This window comes from Eleutherodactylus coqui, chromosome 3 (genome assembly GCF_035609145.1).
Source record: "Eleutherodactylus coqui strain aEleCoq1 chromosome 3, aEleCoq1.hap1, whole genome shotgun sequence".
In the NCBI taxonomy this organism is placed as follows: Eukaryota; Metazoa; Chordata; class Amphibia; order Anura; family Eleutherodactylidae; genus Eleutherodactylus; species Eleutherodactylus coqui.
In genome coordinates, this window is record NC_089839.1 from 61134881 (window position 1) to 61161257 (window position 26377).

Consider the following 26377-nt stretch of genomic DNA (forward strand, 5'->3'; position numbering starts at 1 on the left):
CGGACACCTATTTTATACGCTGCGTCAAAAGACAGGTCTTGCACTATCTTTGACCGAGATACGCGTGTAGCTCCCATAGACTCCTATGGGAGCTGTAAAAAAAGGGAAAGGGAGTTTAGCTGCGTCCAACACTGGAAAAGGAAGACAGCTGGTTCTATTTAAGCATTAGCAGTCATTCCAAGGGTTTCTGCCAATCGAGGGATTTCCGCACCGCAGCGCATTTTTTTTGCCAGTACGTCGCAGTCACCTGTGTGAATGGCCGATAATACACTAATTAAGATCGGGACTTGATCGCGGCTATTCTTCATTCATGCCATTTTTCAGCACGTATGGCCGTACATAAAAACGTATACGGTCGTATGAAGGAGCCCTTAAGATGATATGACCTTATTCTCTCTCTAATGTGTTATTTAAATGGGTGAGCTGCCTTATACCTCAGTCTAAAAAGAAAAGATGAAAGCGTTACAAGCCTCGTTATACCAATTTAATCATTTTGCATCACGTCTGCTCAAGAAATGACGTTCAAGGCTGGATCAATTCACTACGATAAAGGGGCATTAGGAGCGCACGTGTTATGGTCTACACCCCTTTATGAAGCACTTACTTTCTAGATAATGGCTCCAAAATGAAACAATATCTATTTAAGAAGCTTTGCGCATTCATTCTCTTTTTTTCTTTATTCATAATCTTGGTAATGGGATAATCTACTAATTATTAATATTGATTTTCTACCTAAAACCCAGTAGTATAATTCACATTGTAATGCTATTAGAACCTTATCTTATTACCATTCACTTGATATAAGGTTAACCACAGCTGCCCTTCAACGTAACATGGCAGCCAGCCAAGGCCGCGGCTATTATGCAATATTATTATGCAAAAGGCAAGCTGCAAATTAAAAATATATTAGGAAATTAAATAATATAATCTTTTCTTTTAGATTCAACCCCACTCCTGTAGTAATATTACTAAATATAGTAAAAGCCTTCCAATCCAGCTGTATTAGGACCTAATTGGTGGCAAATGATAAAACATTCTGGATTATATGTACATTGGGGGTTATTTATTAAGTCTTTACGCCAGTTTTCTGGCGTGGAATAGTCTAAAAATTTTGTGCAAGGGATAACTTTGCAACTTTTCAGCCTTCTGCGACAACTTTTTAAAAAAGTGGACGGGGCTTATCAGGAAGGGGCATGGCTGCCACGGACTGAGGGTACATTCACATGAGCGTGTGCGTGTGCCATACAGAGGTGCGCACAAAACTGTGCACCCATGTACGTGCACAAACACGCGTGAATGCATGTCCGTTCCCAGTGCCTTCAATGGAGCCGCGGCTGCTGCCGGAGGCCCCACTAAAAGCAATGGGCTGCCGGCAACCCCTGCAGTGATCTTCAGAGAAGGGCTTTAACTATAAGCCCTTCCCTGAAAATCATCCCTGTTTGTATAAAAAAAATAATAAAATATATATACACTCACCTCTCCGCCGCTGCCGTCTAAATATTCCCCATGGGGAGTCCCCTTGTCACTGAACAGTGTGACAGCACTGTCACAGTGATCAGTGCAAAGGGGACTCCCCGCGGGGAGTAAAGAATCCCCTGCCACAGCTGTGACAGCTGTGGCAGAGGATCGCGACGTTCTCCAATTGCTGTGAAAGCAATGGGCTGCTTGCTAGCCCTTCAGAGATTTTCGGGGAAGGGCTTTAAATATAATCCCTTTCCTGAAAATCATCCCTAGAATTGGTTAAAAATAAAAAAATATATACTTACTTACCTCTCCTCAGCTGCCAGGCCTCAGGCGCGTCTAGCCTTTCTTCTCCCTGCACTGCTCTGAAGCTCTTTCAGCAGGTGGGGATTTAAAATCCCTGTCTGCTGAAAGGGCTATATCTGATTGGCTGAGCGCTCAGCCAATCACAGGCAGCACTCAGCTATTCATTGAATGACAGCTGAGTGCTGCCTGTGATTAGTCACAGCACACAGCCAATCACAGGCAGCACCTGGCTATTCATTGAATTCAGAGGCTGTGTAATTGCATTGACAATACATTGCCCCATTATAGGCTATATACATGGACCTTCTTTCACATGGACTGATAGACTGCATGAAAAAAAATCATGGCATGTCCTATTCTTATCCATTTCATGGATGAGAAATGCAACATGCAATGCACCAGAATGTGTCTGTGTACATCAGACAACACGTGGACTGGTGTTCAATGTGAGTTACACCCAAGTCCCCTGTATGCAACTTGCAGTTTCAGCACTGTACACCTAGCCTATGGTAAATAATAACATTATATTACAAGTGTTTCCAGGAATATACACTGATGGCCTATTTTTAAGGGGGGGGGGGATATTCAATAATATTGCCGCCATATTTGCAGCCTGTGAGAAACCCATCTCCGGACTTCCAAGAGAGGGAAAGGAGTTGGGGGCCTTTTAAAATGCGGATCTTGACATTAGAAAAAAAAATCACCAAAAATTCTTTAAAAATATGTTTAGCATAAAAAATTGTTTTATAAAATGGGTCCTTCTGACGGCGAATTCCTTTTAATGAATATTGTCACCCTTTGAAGCAATGCTGTGTAGTATTACACACAAGGACCACAGAACTATTTGTTTGGAGGGTTTGAAGACCTATGGAGATACAGAATAGCCCAATAGACCTCTATGGAAACCTTCAGGAGTGTAGCTATAGGGGGTGCAAAAGTAGCAGTCACACCTAGATCCTAGTGCTTGGGGGTGACCCAATTGCTCTTCTGTCACATCAGAAAATATTGCTATTATAAATTGCTCATGGTAGGTGCCCGACCCTGCCAGTGATTTTGTATTTGGGCCTGGCGCATCACGGGACGGCGCACGGAGACACGGATGAGGTTAGAGGTCACAGACTCTACAATGCCACCGCCGGGCCACTGCTGAGGGAGTGAGGTGCCCACTAGCGTGCTGCATGGCCAGCGGGCCACATAAAACAAGGTGGCAGGGCTTGTGTTTGATATATGTGCTATAGATCATGAAAACAAAGGTTTAAAAACCCTTTTCAGAAGCAAGGCTGCCCGGGCATCAAGGGATTAATTAAAATATATTTGTTTACAAGGGCAATGTAGGGTAGCGCAATTTATCTGATAATGTGATTACAATAGAATAGCACAACACATGGCCACATACTAATTTGTTGTTTTCAGGTAATACAATTTCATGCCCACTATAAAGGAAATTATTTTTCGAGGTAATGCAGATTAAATGTAATACACCAGACACAAGTCTATGCTGAAATATAGTTTGAGCTTTATTGGATGTAAACAATGAGGGTCGGTAATCAATAGGCCTGAAATACTGTTCAATGAAGTATTATTCATTTATGATGTCATAGATCACTTCCAGCGGGTCATCTGAAGACTGATGTCATCTGAACTTGTGCTTTAATCATAAGGGAATAAAGACGCATCTGAATGACATTATATACTACAAATTCAGATAAAATGAAAGGGTTAAAATCCCTCATACAATGTCTCCAAGAGCATAGATACAGCAGTGGGGGTCCAAAAGGAAAATGGGCCTCATATAGCAAATGAATGCTGAGCTCTGATTGGTTGCTTTGGGCAGTTATTTTCTAGGCAAATACAATATTTATAGTGCTACACTAAAGGCCCATTTACATGTAATGATTATCTGTCAAAATTCGTTCAAATGTCCGAAAATAAGCGATAATGTAAACGCGGGCATCGTGCACTTTTTCATTGGACAATGATTTTCAGGTAAATTTAAAGTATCTCTCAACAGACCACATGCTGTTATCTCCACAAGAGTTGGCAGATAACATTGTAAAGTACCGGTAGCCGCGAAGACAAAAATGCAGCTGTGTGCACAGCTAGGTGTGTGATTAATCATACGCTGGGCTCTGCAAACAGCTCCTGGAGGCCCTTTTACATACAAATGAAGATGATAAAGTGTTAATGGCCACTAAAAGCCATTAACACTTTATGAAAATAGATCGCAATATCGTTTGAAAGATTATCTTTGTGTTAGAGGTGGGGTTACCACTGGGGGCGCCGGTGTCCAGGTGGAGCGGAGCGCTCATCCTGGAACTGCGGGGGCCTGGCGTGGTGGTTGGTGGCGGCCGGCGGCATGCCCCGCATCGTGCGCGGGCACGCGCCTCCAGGGGGGAGGTGATCTTGTGATTTCCTCTGGTGTCATGTGACTTCTGGTGTCATGGAGTTCTGCTTATATATCTGGCTGGGTCAGACACTGGTTGTCAGTGTCTGGTTCTGACTCCGTCTGCCTACACCTGCATTTTCGACCTGACTTCTTGTGTTCTGATTGTGGCTTCTATTCTGACTCTGTTTTTGGTTTGTCCCCCTGTATTGCGCACGTGCCTTTCTGGTTTAACCCGGCTTGTTTCCCGACTTCTCTCTGGTTGCTTATTTGTTGTGTCCAATCAGCTATGCGGTACCCACCTGCCAGTCTCCCTGTCCCTCCTTTCTTGGGGTCCCTGTCCCTAGTGCAGCGCAGGGACCATCGCCTATTTGTCGCCCTGGGGCGTAGCCCAAGAGGGCAAGTAGGTAGGGACACGGGATAGGGACCCCCTGTCTACCTGTCCCTGCCAGGCGCAACAACCTGTCCACTACATAATAATACTTACATTTCTTTAAATGTGTTATAAATTTGTATTGATGTCTTTCCTTGTAAGTGTTGGCTTGAGGGGAATATAGTACAGGCAATGATAAAAGAGCCCAATGTTTTAGCTCCTTACAGAGCAGCCAATCAGCACTAAGCAGTGATTGGAACAGAAGTTATAATGGTTCTTGTAACCTTCTAAAAAGTTCAGAAGAAAAGAGTAGAGTGTAGTGTCAAGAGCTTATTCTGGTTCTCAAGGAACAGTGCCTCATAATACAGACAGTCTTGGATCTAGCCCCTGCAGGAGAAGTGGTGTATTTGGAAAGCTGCAGACTCTAGGGCTGTTGTGTAAAAATTCACCCAAGCTACACACTCCAGGGCCAAGGTGAAAAACCCACATCAACGGTATGGAATAGAAATGGTATCACTTGCTTAAGCCTCCATCCTCAGGACTGGACTCTGAAATGGGATTACAAAGTTCTGTGCCTCCATTGATTGGATGTTGAACCGTTGTGCTTCTAGATCAAGCAAAAGTGAGTCCTCACCCTGACTCTTTGAACTCTTCTTTTCATTAGAGGCCTTGCACTACAGCATGTCAGCATACCAGAGAGCAGACAACAGCCCTTCTTCTATCAACTTCCCTCACATTTCATTCCAACAGCCAGTTGGAGAGTGACTCACACTGTAATGGCTACTGTGATTATCACCCCCATCCTGGTTACTGCATACACACTTCCTGGGTTTGAATAAATAGACATTATCTAGAAGAAGAACCATGGACTTTGGAGAAAAAGATTTTACGCTACACACGAGCACCCAATAGGAAGTATGAGAAGAGAAAATTGGAAAGTCTAGGAGACATGGCATTGTAATCAAGCAGACTGATATTTGAGGAAAGCCCCAAGAGATAGGTTTGATACACGCTTTCTAGTTTTGAATAAATAGACATTAAAATGCTTAAAGGAAGAACCACAAACTTTGAAAAAAAAAATACATTTTATACATGTGGATTCTGGAGCAATGTGAATTTTTTTTTGGGCTGGTCCAAAATTGACATATTTCCCAAATTTGGGGGTCCCAGAACACCCCATCTATGATACTTATGGCATATTTTGCCGGTATACCATAATCTTATATTTTCTACCTTAATTAAAGGGACACTATCATCATCTTTGAGCCCCATAAACTAAGCTAGTCTCGGGAGGTGTCTTTCATGCTTGCAGAGCACCCTGTTCCAATACTGTAACCCTGCAAAGTCAGCATGCGCCAGAGCGTAGCTGTTTTCGCACATGAATCTCCCATTCATCTCTATGGGAAGTGCATGTGCAGATTAGAGTCAGGCTGCTGGTGTGCACTGACTTTGTGTGGACACAGTGCTGAAATGGGGCGCTCAGTGAGCATGGAAGGTGCCTCACTGGACTCCCCATTCCCTCACTGGTGAACCCCATAACTTAATTTATGGGGTTTAAAAATAATGACAGTGTCAATGTAACTAAGATGCAGGACAGTTGTTCAAAAGTGAGAAGTGAGAAATCCTTGTTCAGAATAAAGATAAAATTCTTACCCCTTCCACATACTGGAGCATTCGGCGGGTGCTCTCCAATGACTGAAAAGCAAAGAGAAAAAAATGTATTAGCAACAAAAACATGCCTTCCTGAAATGATATGATCTCAGATTTTTTTGCCAAAAGTTTTACTTTCTATTTTTTTTTTCCAAAAAATTTAGTAACTTTTTAAATAATCTATTATTTTGCTTCAAAATGGTGGAGGACCGTTAATTCATTATTTATTTTGCATATTTGATTATTAAGTTCTCTACTAAGTCGTGGGAGGAAGTTAGTTAAAATAGTAATGTATAGAGCCAGGTTTTATTTAGTTTAACCCCTTCATGCACCAGGGCATATATTTATATCCTGGGTGTTCAAGGTTTGTATAGAGTGGAATCAGAAGCTGATCACGCACCATACACGGTGGGTATAGAGTGTGTTTGACAGCTAACACAGCCATAATCAGTGTGAACGCTGATCGCGGCTGTTAACCCTTCAAATGCTGCTGTCAATTCTGAAAGCGGTATTTAAGGCTGGGTTCACACAGGGCGGATTTGCTGCGGTTTTGCCGCAGCAGATCCACCCGCGGCAAAACCGCCCGCGGGCGCTAATCTCGGGATTAGACAGCCATGTGGATGAGATTTCTCAGAAACCTCGTCCACACGGGACGGCTAATCCGCTGCGGTAAATCCGGCTGAAACCGGGGCTGTGGTCGTCGCAGCTGCGGTTTCAAAAGATGCAGCATGTCTATTTACTTTTTTTTGCTTGTTTATTTACGTCGCGGCCGCGCTCTTCTCTATGGGAGCGCCGGCCGCAACGGAAAAGCATGCGGCCGAGCCGCTTCAAAGCCGCCGCGGTTCTCCCGGCGGAAATCTCGCGGTTTTTGCTGCGGCCAAACCGCGAGATATCTGACGAGAATCCGCCCTGTGTGAACCCAGCCTAAATGTTCCGATTGACCTCCCGCGCTAAGATTGCAAGGTGCCGTTTGGTTGCCATAGCATTTTGGGGCCTTCTGAAGGCCCCAGGGCAACCATAATTGGTTGACTATCAACCTGCCTTGATAGACTGCCTGTCGGGATGTGGTAGAATGCAATACTTATATTGCATTGTACTCTATAAGTGATCAAACAATCACAAGTTCAAGTCCCCTGTGGCAACCATGTAATGAATCACAAGTAATTAAAATCAGCAAAGCAAAGTACAATCACAAATGTTTTACATTTAACGGACAATTCTATCTACTAATGCAGAGGCATATGGTGTAATCTGTAGGAGGGCTACCGGTCTTCAGATGCACGTCATGAATGTCTGCCTAAAGTTTGTAAAAGTTGGGGGGGTCTGCCATTAAGTGTGATTCGTGAGCTGGGTTCTCCGGTCATGGAAAGGGAAGGGGGAAAGGAACTTGTTATTTATATAGTGCTAACTTATTCCACAGTGCTTTTCAGGTCATTTGTTTCTATTACCCCCCACCAAGCTGGTACATATTGTACTGACCTCAGAAGGATGGAAGGCTGAGTCAACCTTGAGCCGGCTACCTGAACCGGATTGAACCTGCAACCTTCAGGTAGTGAGCGAGAGCTTAGGACGGCATTCTGCTGCCTTAAAACTCTGCGCCACACAAGACCCATATGTGCCTTAGCACGCCTATTGTTGAGCTGTGTTGTTCTCTTTACTCCTCTGTGTTCAGTTGGTGGATCTCACGTATATGTGCGGTATACTGAAGACTGAGTTGCTATGAATGTTGGAGTGGCTTGCAGATGCGAACGCAGACATATTCTTGCAATGATTGGAGGATGCTGCACACACCTTTGAGTTCCATTGGAGCCAATCACGCATGCGTCTGTTCTAATTAAGGGTGAGCTTCTATGGACACTGAAATGGCCTGCAGTTACATTCCTTTTATACATGATGAATTAAATTGTGGATTTGGCTACGGGGAAACTTTGGGCACACCTTGATGACGTGAATCTGAAGACCTGCAGCCCTTCTAGAGATTACACAATATGTCTCTGCATTGGTGGAGAAATGTCTGTTAGGCTTCTTTCACACGAGCGCATATCGGCCGGCCTGATATACGCTGCATTGTTAGTAAAAATTCTGGTGTACGGGCACACGGATCAAACGTTTGTGTGCCCGTTCATATGGCCTGGTGAGGCCGGCGCAAATGCGTCGACCTCACCAGGCCATCTCCCATTTCCCCTTCCTCCTCATTGCAGGCTTACCTGTATTCCTCCCCTCTCGTTCTGTGCAATAGGAGGGGGCGGGACAGGGGTGGAGCCAAGTGCTGGTTCACCCCGCCCCCTCCCATTGATGACTATGGACAAGGGGCGGGAAGAGGGCGGGCACGTAGCCTGAAATTGTGATACATCTGTGATTGGGCTCTACTTTGCTGATTATAATTGAACATGATTAATCACATGGGTGATCAGCATGCTCTATTTTTCTGCGTATTTGCTCATCAAAGGTCCCCATAGAAGTCAATGGTGGTTGAGGGGGGAGTGCGCAAATGTGGAACTTGGAACTCATAAAAACGAATTAGCGATTTTAATCGTTGCGACTTTGTTTGTCGCGTGCAAATAAACATATCTTACAGGTGCAATAAATACAGTAAAATACGCCTGTGTGTGCGCAAAAAAGCGTAGCTTGTTCCGCAAAAATGCTATGCTCATGCAAGCAAATACGCATATACTTGTATGAAGGGGGCCAAAGGCTGGATACACACGACCGTATTTTCGGGTGCGTTTTGGAGAGAATAAAACTCATTGATTCCAATGTCACACAAAAAAAATACACAGCACGTTCTACTTTCCTGCGCACTTGTGTAGGCGAATCGAACATATGGACCTAATTACACTAATTGCCCAGTTCAATAGCTGGGGCCGTGGTTGTGTCATTTTTGGGGGGGGGGGGGCATAAATGCGTATGATTTACATACACAAAAAGTACAGTAAAAAGCACAGAAGTGCACTCAAAAACGCAATGCCCAATGTGCAAATACGCGGTGCAATAGTGCATCCGCCTTTGTGAATTCAGCCTAACATAAGTGGCCAGATAAGAATGAAGCATCTGTACCTCGCTGTACAGACCCGGACACACTCACCTCATCAGCGAGCTGGTCCGCACGTCTCTGCATCTCTTCCAGCTCATTGCGCATGTCAGCGTCCTCAGCCATTGTGATCTGGTATGTGCTTTGGGATTAGGGAGCTTGTAAGGGGGACAGCCACGGACCTTTAGTGGAAAACAAATACAATTCATTAATAAATGAAACATTACAATTTGAGTTCAATAGTAAGATGATATATTTAGAGATTAGACCGTCAAATATCTATAGCTGAACTTTTAGGTAAAAAAATAAAACACATCATTTAGTGCATTAAAGGGGTGGAAAACATTTCATAACTTTCTTCCAAAAACAGAGCTGCACCCGTCCACAGGTTGTATGTAGTATTGCAGTTTAGTCCCATTCACTTGAATGGAGCTCAGCTGCAATGCCATACAGAACCTGTGGCGGGTGTGGCGCTGTTTTTGGAAGAAAGTAGCCATATTTTTGATCTTCAACAGCCCCTTTAAATTCTATTTGTACCATTCACCTCTTCCCCCACTTCTAAACCAACAGAATCTAGGTAGGAACCTATATGATAAAGTCTCCCCATCTTCTAGCGGACAATCCCTAAGTAATATGGCATCCTACAGAACATGCTAGGCATATGGAGGTACCAGGGGCGTAACTATAGAGGGTGCAGGGGATGCGGTTGCACCCGGGCCCAGGAGCCTTAGGGGGCCTATAAGGCCTCTCTTCTCCATATAGGGAGCCCAGTACTATAAGTAAAGCATTATAGTTGGGGGCCCCGTTACAGGTTTTGCATTGGGGCCCAGAAGCTTCAAGTTATGTCTCTGTGCAGCATGGTTTAGGTATGGGTATGGGTACAGATACAGATAGAGGAGGGGCCCCAGCTCACGTTTTACACCAGGGCCCCATAGCCTTTAGTTACACCCCTGGGAGGTACAATTAGGGCTCGTTCATATGAGTGTATTTTTACAGCATATTACTCGTGCAAATTTTGCGTGCCTAATACACAGAGGATAAAACCTATATATTTCATTGGGTTGGTTTACATCAGTGTATTTTTTCAAACATTTGCGCACCACAAGAGCCTATTGAAATCAATTCAATATTCGCTGCACATATACACACAATCAATGTGCTTTTGTATGTATGTCTTTGTGTGCGCAAACACACGTTGCAATAACGCACGCACATACACACCAGAGAGGGAAACATACGTGGAAGCATTTCGGCTGCATAAACATACGGTGTATTAGTGTTGGCGAAATGCAATTATGTCCGTGTAAACAAGCCGTAAAGCCCTATTGACTTCTGTAGATTATGACTCACACGAGTAATTTAATCATGTTTTTTCATTGAGCCATTCCCATTTGCGTTTATGCATTGCGTATAATACAAACATAAAAAAGAACGCAGCATGTTCTATTTGACTGCGTATTACGCACGATAGAGCCCTATTGTTCTCTAAGGGCGCGTAATAAATGCTATACATACGCAATTAAATTGAGAATGTGTGGCACTTATATGTACGGTCATAAGCAACAGATTGGGAAATTAATTGAAAAAAAAGAAACCAGGAAGACTGCACACATGAGACCCTGTCAAGCATGGTCCAAAATTGCTGCCATATACAGCAAGGTGCTACATTATTCACACAGTTTTATGCATACGCTTGTGTGAGCTGGCCCCTACTTATAGTATAGAGCAGCGATGGCGAACCTTTTAGAGACTGAGTGCCTAATCTGCCACCTAAAACCCACTTATTTATAGCTAAGTGCCAACATGTCAGGGGCATTATAAAAACAACAGGGTCATTTCAAAATAGACAGAGAGGAAGACTGTGTGTGTTTTTTCCTAGCTGGAGCATTGGAGTACCATTGGTGCGGATTTTGACTGGAAATCAGTTGCATACATGCAGCTGATTTCATACTATGTGGCGCTTCCCCTCACCTCCTCCGTAGGCTTTCTGCTGTCAGCGCTCCCCGGCTAATGGTTCCGAGCGGCCTGTAGTGGCATCACCTGACCAGCGGCACCACACCTGACCAGGCCGCTGGGAACCAGAAGCCAGGCAGCGCTGGAAGCCTAGGGAGGAGGTGAGGGGAGGAGCTGTATTGTCTAAAATCAGCTGTGGGCACCCAAACTGATGTCTTGTCAAAATCCATAGCAATAGTGTGGATTTTCACTGTTTTTTTATGCGGAAATTGCCCTGAAAATTTCCCCTGCAGAAATTCTTCAACATTTCCACCATCTGTAAACATAACCATCTTGAGTCATCTTGAGGTATGCTGCCCCATGCCTCAGTAGTAATAGTGACTGCCACAGTGGCGTCAGTAGTAATAGAGTCCCCCACAGTGGGCCTCAGTAGAACTAGATGGACGTTGTCTTCATTTGGCCTAGCATACTGTTACTATGTAGTGTCCCCCACAGTGGCCCTCAGTAGTAATAACCCCCTCAGTAGCAAAATTAACCTCACAGTAGCCCCAGAAGTAATATTAACCCCACAGTAGCCCCAGCAGTAATATTAACCCCTCTCAGTAGCCCCAATAGTAATAATAATCCCTCTCGGTAGCCCCAGTAGTAATATTATCCCCTCTCAGTAGCCCCAGCAGTAATAATATCTCCACTCAATAACCCCAGTAGTTATAGTGTCCACCACAATGTCGTCAATAGTAATAGTGTCCTCCACAGTGTCCCTCACTAGTAGTAACCCCCTCAGTAGCAATATTAACCCCACAGTAGCCCCAGCAGTAATATTAATCCCTCTCAGTAGCCCCAGTAGTAATCGTCCCCCCCAACCCATTTACTAAACTCCTCATTGCAGTCAGCACTGCTCCTCCTTTTCTCGATCCTGAGTCTGGGTGCACATTGACGTCAGTGTGTGAGCCCAATATGTTTCCTGCTTTGTCCTCTCCTGCAGAACTAAGGAGGAGAGGACTCGGGGGAGGAGGATCCCGGCTGACTGACTGAGTATACACCAGGAACAGCGCTGGGTCAGCGCAGGTTGCGTGATTACTGGCTGGGGAGCTGTGGCACCCCAGCCATTAATCACTACCATGGTGAGCAGCTGTTGGGGGCATGTGCCAGCAGGGAGTGCTCTGCATGCCACCCCTGGCATACGTGCCATAGGTTCACCAACACTGGTATAGAGTCTTAATAGAGCCAAGTGCATTTGATCTAAAAGGGTTGTACTGATATCTATAGTTATCACTTATCAGTTATCAGCTGCACCTCAAGAACATCGCAAGAATTCGCTCTTTTCTCACTGTGAACACTTTAAAAATGATTATTGTTGCCCTCATCCACTCCCGCCTCGATTATTGCAACTTGTTGCTGATTGGCCTCCCCTGCTTCAGACTCTACCCACTCCAATCCATCCTGAATGCGGCAGCCAGGCTCATCTTCCTGTCCAGCCGCTAGTCGGACGCCTCTGCCCTGTGGCGGTCACTGCACTGGCTGCCCGTCAAATACAGAATTCAATATAAGCTCACTACCTTCATCCACAAAGCCCTCCACAGCGAAGCACCCCCCTATATTGCCTCCCTCATCTCAATCCATCACCCAGCCGGAGCTCTCCGCTCTGCTAACGAAACTAGACTGCGTGCCCCCTCTAACTCGAACTTCTCATTCCCGCCTTCAAGACTTCTCCAGAGCAGCACTAGTCCTCTGGAACGCACTACCAAAGGCTAGCCAGGCAATCTGGGACTAACAAAACTTCAGGCGTGCTCTAAAAACGCACCTCTTCAGGGAGGCATACCGCATTCCCTAAACAAACCTCTCTGTACTCCGCCTGTTAACATTGATCCCTGACCTATTGACTGCAATCCCTGCTAGCCATCATCAACTGCCCCTGCAGTAATATTGATTCTGCTGTCACGCGGTTAAATGTCTGACCTTTGTCTATGTGCATATCACCCCTCACTCTCCACCTCGCTATACCGTGCACATCACCAGCCCCTTTACCTTCTGTATCACCCCATTATTTGTAGTATGTAAGTTCGTTGGAGCAGGACCCTCACCCCTATTATATCAATCAACTGATTACTTCATGTAACCGTGGTTCTGTAATTTTTGTACTTTTGTCTGTCTGTATTCCCCCTGTCTTTGTAAATGCTACAGAATTTGTTGGCGCTATACAAATTAAGATTATTATTATTATTATTAAGTTAATCATAAAGTCTTACAATTTCCTCTTAAAGGGGATGTCTAGTTGTTAGCAATTGTAAATCAGTAGTAGTCCCCTGGCAATCAGCTGTTTGCCAGCCACTGCATTTATGCTGTGAGCTGATTTCTACAGGGAGCAGACAGCTCCATTCCCACTGCAGTGGCCAGGCTTGGTATTACAGTTCCCACTGAAATGAACTGGGCACTCTGACTAGTCTGTAGCCTCATACACAACAAGCAGCGATGCCTTGTGTTTTCTGATACTTTTCTATCACAACCAGCAATTATTATTGCAGTAATTTGTGCTACAGTAATTCTACTGTGAGTTTGGACCAGACGAATTACCCTTCACTCCCAACATACATCAATGAGTCTTGTTTGCTCCTGACCCTGTCACCAGTTCACCGGTTGTCCTTCCTTGGTACACTACATACCAGAAGCACGCATCACGATCTGCTATGCTCTTGAACAGCCTTGTAGTCATCACAATATGTCCCTTGTAAAAGTCACTCAGATCCTTATGTTTGACCACTTTTCCTCCTTTCAGCACATTGACGTCAAGAACTGACTCTTCAGTTGCTGTCTAATATATTCCACCCATTGACCGGTGCCATTGTACCGAGAGAATCAGTGTTATTCACTTCAGTCGTCAGTGGCTTTCATGTTATGGGTGATCAATGTATATGTCATCAGTGAGTTGTTTATCTTGATGACTTCCATTAAACAGCATTTACTCAGCATACAACCCCTGCAATATACTGTCATTGTCTGAATCACAGGTGTTACAAGCAGAAATAATCTCATACCAGTGAAAGGTGCTTATGAGGAACATTTCTTGCAATGGCTTCTGAAGACTGTTGAGAAGCTACAGTGTCAGGGAGAGAGAGGGGGGACCCTAACCGATCTCGCCTCTGTTGCCAATTTGTCACTGATCGACTACAGTCGAGCGCTCTTGTCGCTATGACTGCTTGTCATGGCAGAGCCTCGATCAATCACTCCAGCGAGGTTGCAAGCGCAGAGTCATTAGAATACAGGTGGATTTGTAGCCAACTTTTCCAGGCTCCTGCATATATACAGAACGAAAGCTCAAATCACCCCTTGATCCAGTCTAAACGTCTCCAGCACTCTACAAAACCCTCACACACACTCACTACAACCAACAGCCTTAATCACAGGTAAACTGGAACCCAGACTATGAATTCTGAACACAATTTTCAAAGTTATGATTTGTTTTAAAATGGACAGGGCTTGACTAATAAATTGCAGATTTATTCTAAAAAAGACTATCAGTGCTAAATATTGATATGTTTAAATATATACAGAAAAAGTTGTTACAGTGGAGATAAGGTTTACAGGTATACACAACAGACAGTACTTAAAATAAACAAGGAAGAAAATAACAAAATGATACCAGATTTGGGATGCTTGGTCCAAGGTTCTGAATTGTGCGAAGTCATGGGAAGCAAACAGGAAAGCTTTATGCCATAGCATACCTCCGAAGTCTAACAACTGGGTCTCTCTAAGCCCCTAATTTTAAAAATTTCCCCAGAACACACCTTCCCCGCCCTCTCTGAGGTCATTCAGAGAAGGGTACCTGTGGAAAAACATATTTCCCTATTTTGGCCATATTTCTGCAGGAGATCTTCCGATCAGGAGTATATGCCTGGCATATTTCTGGTCAGGATTTTATCTACTCAGCAATATCAAGCATAACCTGGAAATTATACCTAGGTACGCGGATACGCCATTTGGGGGTGTTCTGGGGTCCGCACCTCTATAAGTTTGGATGCATTTTAATCAGCTGGCCCACCGATTCCGAAAATATAACTTTTATCGGGTTAGGACTTTCACATGACCAATAATCATTATCAATAGATTTTTCCCGTTAATCTTACTCTTGGAGTCAGGGTGTCTGTGGGAAATGCCAGAGGTGTGGATCCTCACCGTCTGGGGGTAATTAGCATCCCCCTGTTAATAGCTAATTTTATTGCCATCAGAACAAAGAACTTCCTAGGGCCACATGTACATCACAGGTGTGGTAGATGTGAGCGAGGGGAGAGTTAAGTGTGTGGGTTTCAACTCAACTTTCCTGTTATCCTAAGAGGCAGCTGATGGACAGTTGGTTGATACTTTATCAATACCATTATACCACATACAGTATCGACTTTTGATTTCCCATTGATTAGTATAGCATCAACATATTCCACAGTGCTATTCAGAAATTGTCATCACTCTTATCAGTTCATGTTCCTGACGGGGGTCATAATCTGATTTCTCTATATCAGACACACACTGTGGCCAGTTGCAAAGATCTCCTATGAACCTATCAATATTTTTGGAGTGTGGAAGGAGCATCTGGAGAAAATCCACACAAACATAGGGAGAACATACAAATTTAATACCGATATAGCCTTTGGTCACCTATGTAAGGAGCTGACCTAAAGGGTTAAGCTGATGATATGGTAATGCAATGCGAGATGTGCCAAAATACCACGTGCGCCAAAATTGGTGCCAAATTTTGGCGCAGTAGAATTAAGCATGCACTTTGGTGTAAAACTAATATATAGATGCCTGGCACATTAACGGAATTTAAAGGAGAGAGGGGCAGCTACGGGAGGTGCTACAGTCTGCAGAATAGCTGCTGCTTCTAGAGAAGGACAGTAAAGATCAACAGAAGTGTGGCTTCCTGTTGGTGAAAAGGCCACTTGGAGAGGGCCAAGAGCACTGTGCAGAGAGACAAGAGACTGTCTATTACAAAGAGGGAGAAAGTAAGTTTCTTATAACCAAGACCTGATGGGAACATAACAGCAGCTACCAGGAACACAGAGAGTGGTGGAAGAGTTACATTCCCGACCCCAGACAAGCTCAAATTAGTAGAAGCGATGACTCCTATCCAATGGATTAGTAAGTGGGGCTGGCCTCCAATAGATGTGCACACCACAAAGAGATAGTGCTAATAGTATGGACACTGATCTTTTTGTAAGTTTCAGATGTTTGCACACAGTTTAAGGACTGTGTTATTTAAAGGAACATTGCATGAGTAAAAGGGGGAAATACCCCACTGCAAGATTGAGTGGGGTGTTAATCCTTCATAGTTGAACTGTATGTGATGCTAGATGATTAGTTTTACAAGATTGATCTTTGACTTGCATTATTTGATATTGTTTTTCCTACATGGGGTGCTAGTTAACTGGATGGGATGCTTTTGACACATCTCTGGGGGTGGGGGTCACTCAGTCAGTACTGACAAAGAGCAATAAACCAAAAGCAGCTGTTTACAGGTATATGTTTTTTTTTCTTTTGGAGGGGTTTCTTGTCTGGCTGGTATCAGATAATTTTATTTCCTTCTGGCGGAAAGTTAATTTGCATACGTTTTTCCCATGAAGCATTGTCTGTATACAGCAGCTGGGTCTCTTCAATGAGAACCAGTACTCCTTCAGAGATAAGGCTGCCTAACTGTACACAATGGTAAACACTGTACAAGGACAAACATGGAACAGTCTGTAAATACTTGAACAATATATATTAGGAGGCGCAGTGCGTACCTGACAGCTGTGCATAGGTAAACATGGCTGAACAATATATGCATTTCTAATATGAGGACCTGAGGCTAGAAAGCCGAGTGCATACTATGTTTATGTTGGATTGACTTGCTCTATAAATTATGCAACCCTCGCATGTCCTGATAGCTCTGCTGTTCTGTTACAATCACATTTTTATCAATACTAAGAAGAATCACCTGAAATGTTTCCTTTAAAGTGATTTCCCACGAAGAACATTTATCAGCTGTTCATAGGATAGGCTATAAATCTCTGATCACTGGGACTTCGACCTCTGAGACCCCTGGCGATCACAAGAATGGTGGTTCCCTCGTTCTTTGTGTAAATTGAATGCAGGGGCATAACTAAAGGCTCAGGGGCCCTGATGCAAAACGTGAGCTGCCCCCCCCTCTATCTGTATCTGTACCCGTACCCATACCTAAACCATGCTGCACAGAGACATATCTTGAAGCTTCTGGGCCCCAATGCAAAACCTGTAACAGGGTCCCCAACTATAATGCTTTATTCATAGTACAGGGCTCCCTATATGGAGAAGAGAGGCCTTATGGGCCCCCTAAGGCTCCTGGGCCCAGGTGCAACCGCATCCCCTGCACCCTCTATAGTTACGCCCCTGATTGAATGGTAGTGCACATTCGTAACCACTGGTTCATTCAGTTCTGCGCAGATAGCTGAGTACAATGGTCCATAAGTTCCATGGATAAAGCGGTAGACACACATGTGTGTTACTGTTTTATCCAAGGACCACCGTTCTCGTCATCACTCAGGGTTGCAGTGGGTGTGACAGGAAGGGAGGTGTATTCCTCCCAAAATTCATCTTCCATGTGAGGTAACAGGGAGGGTCAACCTACTGGCTGATTTATTAGCTAAACCAGTGGGTGGATATTTAAGAGCAGCTCAGGGAACAGGGAGTGGGCTCTATCTTTGGGGGATACAGAAAGCTGCTCTGTGTGAGCTGTTGGTAGGGACTAGGGATGAGCGAGCGTACTCGGAAAAGCACTACTCGCTCGAGTAATTTGCTTTATCCGAGTATCACTGTGCTCGTCCCTGAAGATTCGGGTGCCGGAACGGAGCGGGGAGCTGCAGGGGAGAGCGGGGAGGAACGGAGGGGAGATCTTTCTCTCCCTCTCTCCCGCCCGCTCTCCCCTGCTCCCCGCTGCGACTCACCTGTCAGCCGCAGCGGCATCCGAATCTTCAGGGACGAGCACAGCGATACTCGGATAAAGCAAATTACTCGAGCGAGTAGTGCTTTTCCGAGTACACTCGCTCATCTCTAGTAGGGACTGCAATTAGTGTGGTTGCTGAAGCCTATTATTTGTGAGCTGGTAGGGAGAAGCCCACCAGTTGGCAGAGAGGGACAGTGCTGTTTAGTAAGTGCAAGGCAGGAAAGGGTTGGATTTGTCCCTGTACTTTTCTGTTTTATTTATGTGTAACTGTGCTGAATAAAGCTGCTTGTGTGTCAATTTAAATCTACTCTTGGCTGCTGTCTCTGTTTGGCGCAAGAAATGTGTGCTATAACCCCCAAGAAAGGCAATCCCAAGCAACTCCAGCAGCAATGGGAAAATGCCTTTAATCACTGCATTATGAAAAATGCTGTGCTTCTCTATATACTCTTTTTTGCTTCAATGCCCTACACTTTAGTAGATCTCAGTTTGCTGTCAGTGAATGAGAAAATTCTTTTACAGTATATCTCTAGAGGCTGAAAACCTATCTAAACAGGAATAATGATCATTTTTAATAGTTTATTAAAGTTTTAGTTAGTATACACAGTGCCATACTACAGAAATATCTCTCCTGCCATTATAGTTTGCTCCAATTTATTAGTATGGGTAAAATGTATCAGCCTGGATTCTCAGCTGATGGATGACTGAGTAGAAGGGATACAATTGTAACAAACTGTCATGTGTGAGAAGATTTAAACAATGTACAGATATCATAGATAAAGGGCTCTTTCACACGAAAAAAACGCATCTAACATCGCCCAAAAGCGCATCAATAAACAAAATTTTGTGCACACAAGTCCCGAGCTTAATTAGCACTATAATCACCCATTCACACGATTGGGAGCTGCATGATGCAGAAAAACAGCGCTGCTATTTGGGAGTTCCGGCGCTGGAGAGAAAGATCGCGCCAGCAGCTTCAAAATACCGAACAGCAGCAAGTTTTAAATATCCCGCTGTAAGCTCCTGACAGTACCCGTGGGGCTAGCGGGGACTTCCCAAGGGAATCCTCTATAGCAGGGAGAGAGAGGACGGAGCTAGTGGGGACTCTCCGAGCTAATCCCCTACAGTAGGCAGAGAGAGGGTGGGGCTAGAGCTGTTCCCATGGCCTCCCTCTCTCCTTGCTATGGGGGAATCCTTGAGAGAGTGTCCTCTAGCCTGCCCTCTCTCTCTCTAGTCCCACCCCCTCTCTCTCTGATATGGGGGATTCGCCCAGGGAGTCCCCTTTAGCCTCGCTCTCCCTTTAGCCCTGCCCCTTCTCTCCGTGCTATGGGGGATTCCCTCGGGGTGTCCCTTCCAGCCTTGCTCTCTCTCTCCCCTCTAGCCCCACCCTCTCTCTAGTCCCGCCCCCTCTCTCCCTGCTATAGGGGATTGCCTTGGGAAGTCCCCTCCAGCGTGGCTCTCGCTCTCCCTTCTAGCCTCGCACTCTCTCTCCCTGCTATGGGGGATTTCCTCTGGGAGTCCTCTCCAGCCCCACGCTCTCTCTCCCCACTGTGCAGGGGGGGAGGGAAGATGGGTTATCCTGCAGGAGTTAATTACACTAACTGTCATTATGCTTTTTAGCCCTTAAACTACCCATTAATGTCTTTGCCACTACTGAGTAGTTTAAGGGCTAAAAGGTATAATGACAGTCAGTGTAATTACCTTCAGCAGGGTAACCCTTCACTCTCCACTACAGGAAATCCCTTGTTCTCCCTTTGCTGGCCGGCTTACATAGTCTCCTATTGGAGTCTAAGAAACTTCTGCACCCAGCCACCAAAGATAGGTCAGGTCCTATCTTTTCGCGCAGCAGGGATTTGGAGTTGCTGAATTTCAGACGCTGAGGTCCTTTTTTTTGGTGAAACACTTTTTGTGCGCAGCTAAAATTCCTTTGTCTAGATGTTTTCCATAGGAAACCATTGGTTCTAATAGCCCCGTAGAAGTCTATGTTGTTCCATCCAAAGATAGGGCAAGACCTATATTTTTTGGCAGCGTTGAACTTCACTCCCTGGAATCGCTCTTATGTGTTATATTTTTCGGTCCGATGTTTTTGCGTGTCAAAAAATCATTCATCTGAATGAATCCATAGGAAACCATTGGTTCTGATAGTTGCAATTTTTCGCGCGGCTCACTTTGCCAAGAAATGACGCTCGTGTGAAAGACGCCGTAAGGGCTTATTCACACAGGCATCTGCATTTTTGCATTCGCCCACTGGCAAGGTAAAAACGCGTGAACAGGGGCACGAATCTAATGTTTGTGTGCCCGTTCAGACGGCCCTGGCCCGGCGCATATATGCCAAGCCCGCAATGCCATTGGGATGGGGGAGACAGTTTAGATCTGCTAAGCTGTCTCCCCCTTCCCTCCCCCTTGCCGTCTCTCGGCAAGGGAAGGAGGTGGAATGGGGCGAGAGCAAGTGTGCTAAGCTCCTGTCCCCTCTCCGCCCCTTGTTGGCTGCCAGCAATGGGAGGGGGCAACTAGCTCCGCCTCCATCCCACCCCTCCCATTGCAAACAGCGGGCAAGGGGCGGAGAGGAGAAGGTAAAGGGAGTTTAGCAGTCATACTGCTAAACTCCTTCCCACCTCCCTTCTCTGGCAGCTGTCATTTGGCTCCCATAGGAGTCTATGCAGCGGCCAATGTATTCCGGCCAGGAAGATAGTTCCAGGGCTATCTTTCCTGCCTGGCATAAAAGCGTTATATTGGCCAGCCGGGCGCTTTTACTCCGCAGGAATACACCCGTGTAATCTGATGCATTGGAATCCAGATGCATCAGATGGCAGCGTATATCGTCCCGCTGAGAAAACAATATTCGCTCGTGTGAATCCAGCCTTAGATATGTTCACCCATAGCAGAAAAATGCATAACAATATCCGCATGAAAATCTATGCCACACTCTGTGTGTGATTTTTGATGGCGAATCTGACCCCCCAATTCACTCCTCAGTGAAAATCCATGCTATTTCTGCAACAAATTGAGCATTCTGCGGATTTGAAAATTTGCAACATAACTCTTCTGCAGTGGATTTTTTTTTTCCACTGTAAATGAACGTAGTTGTTAAACCCCCTACACTCACATTGTGCTGTACATCGCTGCAGAATATCTGGGTGAAACCCGCAGCCGAAATTCCACAGCAATTCCGCAATGTGTGAACTCGCACTTAAGGCCTCCTTCACACGAACGTATCCATAAATACGTTCACCCGTAAGGACCGCATGAAATGAAATGAAGGGAGGTATGGCAAGAAGCAGGCTGCAATCAGAATGCCTGTTTAACCGTTTGCGTGTTTCACCCTTCCCTGGATTAGAATGGCAATTAAATGCCTAATTAGGACGAGCGGTCTTCTTTTCCCAGCGTTGTACGCAGAGTAATTCCTTCCCCTCCCTTTTTTTCAGCTGCCATACAAGTCCATGGCAGCTTTCTGTGTAACACGGACAATGGTAAGTCGAGACCCATCTTTTCACGAGAAAGATATGTCTGAGAAAGATAAAGCGGGTCTTATTTTTTCTCACACACATATTTAGCGTGGAAAAAACACGTTTGTCTGAATGAAGCCATTAAAAGCAAAGGTCATGTTATACATGCGACTTTTTAACATGCAGAAATGCCTCTGCAAATTCGCACGTTCGAGTGAATAAGCCCTTAAGCTGGATTCACGTGGCCAAATGTTCACTGCATGTTGCACTTGTAAAATTTGCATGCATGATACGCAGTGAATAGAACCCATTGGTTTAGATAAGTTCATTTTCATGAGTGCATTTTTCATGCAATGTGCTGTTGCATTAAAAAATACACAAAATTCTATTTCTGCGGCACAGAAATAAAATCAATGGGCTCTTGCGTTGCTTTCATAGATGCGTGCTACGTGCGCTGATGAAGTCAATGGAAGACGTCTGTTCCGTGGCCAATCTGCAGCTGACACTGTGGACGGGCTGCGGATTCCATAGGAAATCAAGTGTTTGAAAAAAAAGAAACTCTACTGTGCATGGGCATCGGCGCGCCAGCCGGCACTTCCGCACACATACACAGTAGAGAAAAAAGAAGACAGGTAAGCAGAGTCCTCGGTCGCAGGCAGGGTGAGATTCTGCTGCGGGCTCCCGCATGCGGAATCCGACCCGTCCAAAGACATGAGCTCTAAATATGCTCAGGAATCCAATATAATCTTCACATATCCAATTATATAGATGTTATAATATCTACAATGATCTCTTTCATTCATAGCTGGGCTTTCCTACATCTAAGGAAACATTTCAGTTCAGTGCTCTAGCCTTATAGTTAGATGCCATGTAGAGATGAGCGAGCATACTCGCTAAGGACAATTGCTCGATCGAGCATTTAGAGTATCTAAGCGGGGAGATATCTTAGAGTATCTCCCCGCTCGGGTCACTCCTATGGTGACGTCACATTGTGACATTTTCTTGGCAGACTGTTTTTTCAGAGTGGTTTGCCATTGCCTTCCCCAGTCATCTTTACCCCCCAGCAAGCTGGGAACTCATTTTGTTGACCTCAAAAGGATGAAAGGCTGAGTCAACCTTGAGCTGGTTACCTGAACCAACCTTCAGGTCATGAGTGAGAGCTTAGGACTGCATACTGCTCCCTTAACACTCTATGCCACACGATGCTCTTATATATATAAACTAAGAGACAGGCCCACAAGGTATTACAGAACTATCTGACATTAAAGTGTTTGAGCAGCAAACTTAACTAGGCGGAAGATTTCTATATTACAGGGAAGACCAAACAGGATCAGAACTTCTTCAGATACAGCAAACTACAGACAGATATCCACAGATCAGAACTAGACCACCTCCAGACTTGTGTCTTCACAGACTAGACCAAAAGTATAAGTGGCCCCTCTTCTTGGGAAGAGCTGCGATAAATGTTCTAAGACAAAGCAGATTGGTTTGGCAGGGCAAACATAAAACACTTAAGGAATTTTCAACAAATGACACCCAAGGAATCTTTTGCAATGACGGGGACCCTGAAGGACATCAGACATACAACACCAAAAGTAACTACCGCAGCGACAGGCCGTCTGTGTCGAAAGTGTGAACATGTGGCTCAGCCTGACGTAGTGGCATTACTTTTCCTCTAAGGAGACCCCCATGTTACAGTCCCTAATATAATTCACGTCTTCCTGTCTCAGTTTGGGTCACCAAAAAGTTCTGGAAGCTAGTTTGCGAGTTTTGTCTTAACCTGGATGTTCCGCATCATGCATATTAGACAACAACTAAGTCTGTAAATGGAACATACAGTTTACCATCAGGAAGATATGGAGGGGACAACCCTTGAAACTCACTGATTTATTTCTCCAAACTCCATTTGAGAGGTGGGACCACCACCTCCTCATGAAGATTGGAAGCTTTTGGATCCCGCCTCACAAGCAGGTACCCTAAGTTCTTCAGGGTAGAACTTAGGATATGGAAGTTTATCAGTCTGGATAGAGGCAACCATCATAGATTTTTTACGCATCAGACAACTCAGAATAAAATGATCCAGGTCCTCACAATAGAAGCAGCGACCCACTAAGAAGCATCATTCTTTACGTGCACTCCACTTAGATGGTGTGCCTACCTCCATAGGCTCTTTATGTACTCTCCACTTAGTGCACCTACCTCCATAGGTTCTTCTACATCAGAAATAGAGGGTGCAACAGGAGCCTCAGACTACATCATTTCATTAGACCGTTCCTAAATATGGCATCTGATGTGGATGGCTAATGTAAAAGCATCTTCCGGTGTGTGTAGCGCAGCATGCTAAACCACATGATTGTTTATTTTTTCCAACAAACTAAAACGTCATTGGCTTCTTAGTGCCGACTCGTTCTAATGGTTCTCTGTAGCCCAACGGCGGAACTCTGCACAAAAGTCCTCTGTAGGCAACTTCCCTTGATGCAAATTTCTGATTTTACTCTCGGCTAAAGTGATTCTATGCGGATCATCATACAGTAAATTTAGGGCAGAAATAAAATAGTCAACGGATAAGAAAGCTTCAGAGGATGGCTGGAATGAAAAAGCCCAAGACTGCGAATCCCCTTGTAAACGTGATATTATAATCCCAACCTTTTGGGACTTGTTACCAGAGAGTGAGGACCATAATCTGAAATACAGTTTACAGGATTCACGAAAGGTGACAAGATACTGTCTTTTGCCTGAAAAGCTGTCAAGCAACTCAACCTTAAACTCACTTGCGAAACTAGCAGACCGGCACAGTTGTGTCGTATAGCGTTTAATTTCTGCTATCTCATGGGTAAGAGCCTGAAGTTGCTTTGCAAACAATTGCACAGGATCCACACCCTGTTGAATTTTTTCGAACTCCACCGAGAGGGATTGGACCTGCTCAGTAAGCAGGTGAACAAGATCCATACTGACAAGTAGGTTTCAGAGAATGCTCTGTAAATACTAATTTGTTTCGGCCGCTTATTCTGTCACGTTCGTGCAGGGGGGGGGGGGGGGGGGTCGATCATTGACCTACACAATTGTAATACATTTATAGCTAGAATGATGAATATGCATTCCAGGCCAGACACAGATATTACCTGTCTAAAAGCGGGATGAACGACCCGACAAGAATGGCCCCACACAGAAACATAAGGTAAACCTGACTTGCCCTGGGTGGAAATAGGCAGAGGTTGAAAATAGATGGCATATATATATATATATGTGTGTGTGTATATGACAACCTCTAAGAGACAGAGCTGCAAAATGTTACACAACTAGCTAATATTAAGGCCTCGTTCACATGGGCGACAAGGCATCAGCGCAACATGACAAAATTGCAGCGATATCACATCGCTGGTCAGTGCGATATCGCTGTGGTTTCTCGCAGTGATACCGCAATTTCGTAGCGCTACAAAGTTGCCCGACTTTTTAGCACCATATGTGAGGATTTTCAGGGGAAGCCTTGAAACTTAAGCCCTACCCTGAAAATAAGCCCTAGCTGCAGGAAAAAAGTATACATCACCTTAGAAGCACTGTCTGGGGCTCTGCTGCATGCTCTCCTTCATCCCTGCAACTGTTCTTCATTTCTTCTGGCCATTGGATTGAAAATCCCTGCCTCCTGGAAGCACTGGCTGTAATTGGCTGACACTTAGCCAAACAGAGCCATCGCTCAATGATTGGCTGTGATTGGTTCATCGAGCGCTGGCTCTTAGTGGCAGTCAGCCAATCAGAGGAAGCGCTTCCAGGAAGTGAGGATTTTTCAATCCTCGGCCAGAAGAGATGAAGAAGAATAGTGCCAGGGACCGGGGAGAAGATGCGGCCGGGCTGACAGCGCTTCTAAGGTGATGTACACTACCGTTCAAAAGTTTGGGGTCACCCAAACAATTTTGTGTTTTCCATGAAAAGTCACACTTATTCACCACCATGCGTTGTGAAATGAATAGAAAATAGAGTCAAGACATTGACAAGGTTAGAAATAATGATTTGTATTTGAAATAACATTGTTTTTACATCAAACTTTGCTTTCGTCAAAGAATCCTCCTTTTGCAGCAATTACAGCATTGCACACCTTTGACATTCTAGCTGTTAATTTGTTGAGGTAAGCTTGTGAAATTGCACCCCACGCTTCTAGAAGCATCTCCCACAAGTTGGATTGGTTGGATGGGCACTTCTGGCGTACCATACGGTCAAGCTGCTCCCACAACAGCTCACTGGGGTTCAGATCTGGTGACTGCGCTGGCCACTCCATTACCGATAGAATACCAGCTGCCTGCTTCTGCTGTAAATAGTTCTTGCACAATTTGGAGGTGTGTTTAGGGTCATTGTCCTGTTGTAGGATGAAATTGGTTCCAATCAAGCGCTGTCCACTGGGTATGGCATGGCGTTGCAAAATGGAGTGATAGCCTTCCTTATTCAGAATCCCTTTTACCCTGTACAAATCTCCCACCTTACCAGCACCAAAGCAACCCCAGACCATCACATTACCTCCACCATGCTTAACAGATGGCGTCAGGCATTCTTCCAGCATCTTTTCATTTGTTCTGCGTCTCACAAACGTTCTTCTTTGTGATCCAAACACCTCAAACTCGGATTCATCCGTCCACAACACTTTTTTCCAGTCTTCCTCTGTCCAATGTCTGTGTTCTTTTGCCCATCTTAATCTTTTTCTTTTATTGGCCAGTCTCAGATATGGCTTTTTCTTTGCCACTCTGCCCTGAAGCCCAAAATCCCGCAGCCGCCTCTTCACTGTAGATGTTGACACTGGTGTTTTGCGGGTACTATTTAATGAAGATGCCAGTTG

The 26377-nt window shown here is 44.9% G+C and overlaps 1 protein-coding gene across 1 annotated transcript in view; it reads right to left on the reverse strand.

Annotated features, from left to right (window-relative positions):
- Positions 1-26377, reverse strand: part of SNAP25 (synaptosome associated protein 25) — a 118338-nt gene that overhangs the window by 38272 nt on the left and 53689 nt on the right. The window contains exons 2-3 of the mRNA XM_066595651.1: positions 9259-9386; positions 6177-6218 (exon numbers count right to left, since the gene is read on the reverse strand). Coding sequence (XP_066451748.1) covers positions 6177-6218; positions 9259-9330 — 114 coding nt within the window. The 5' untranslated portion in view covers positions 9331-9386. The remainder of the gene's footprint in view (positions 1-6176; positions 6219-9258; positions 9387-26377) is intronic.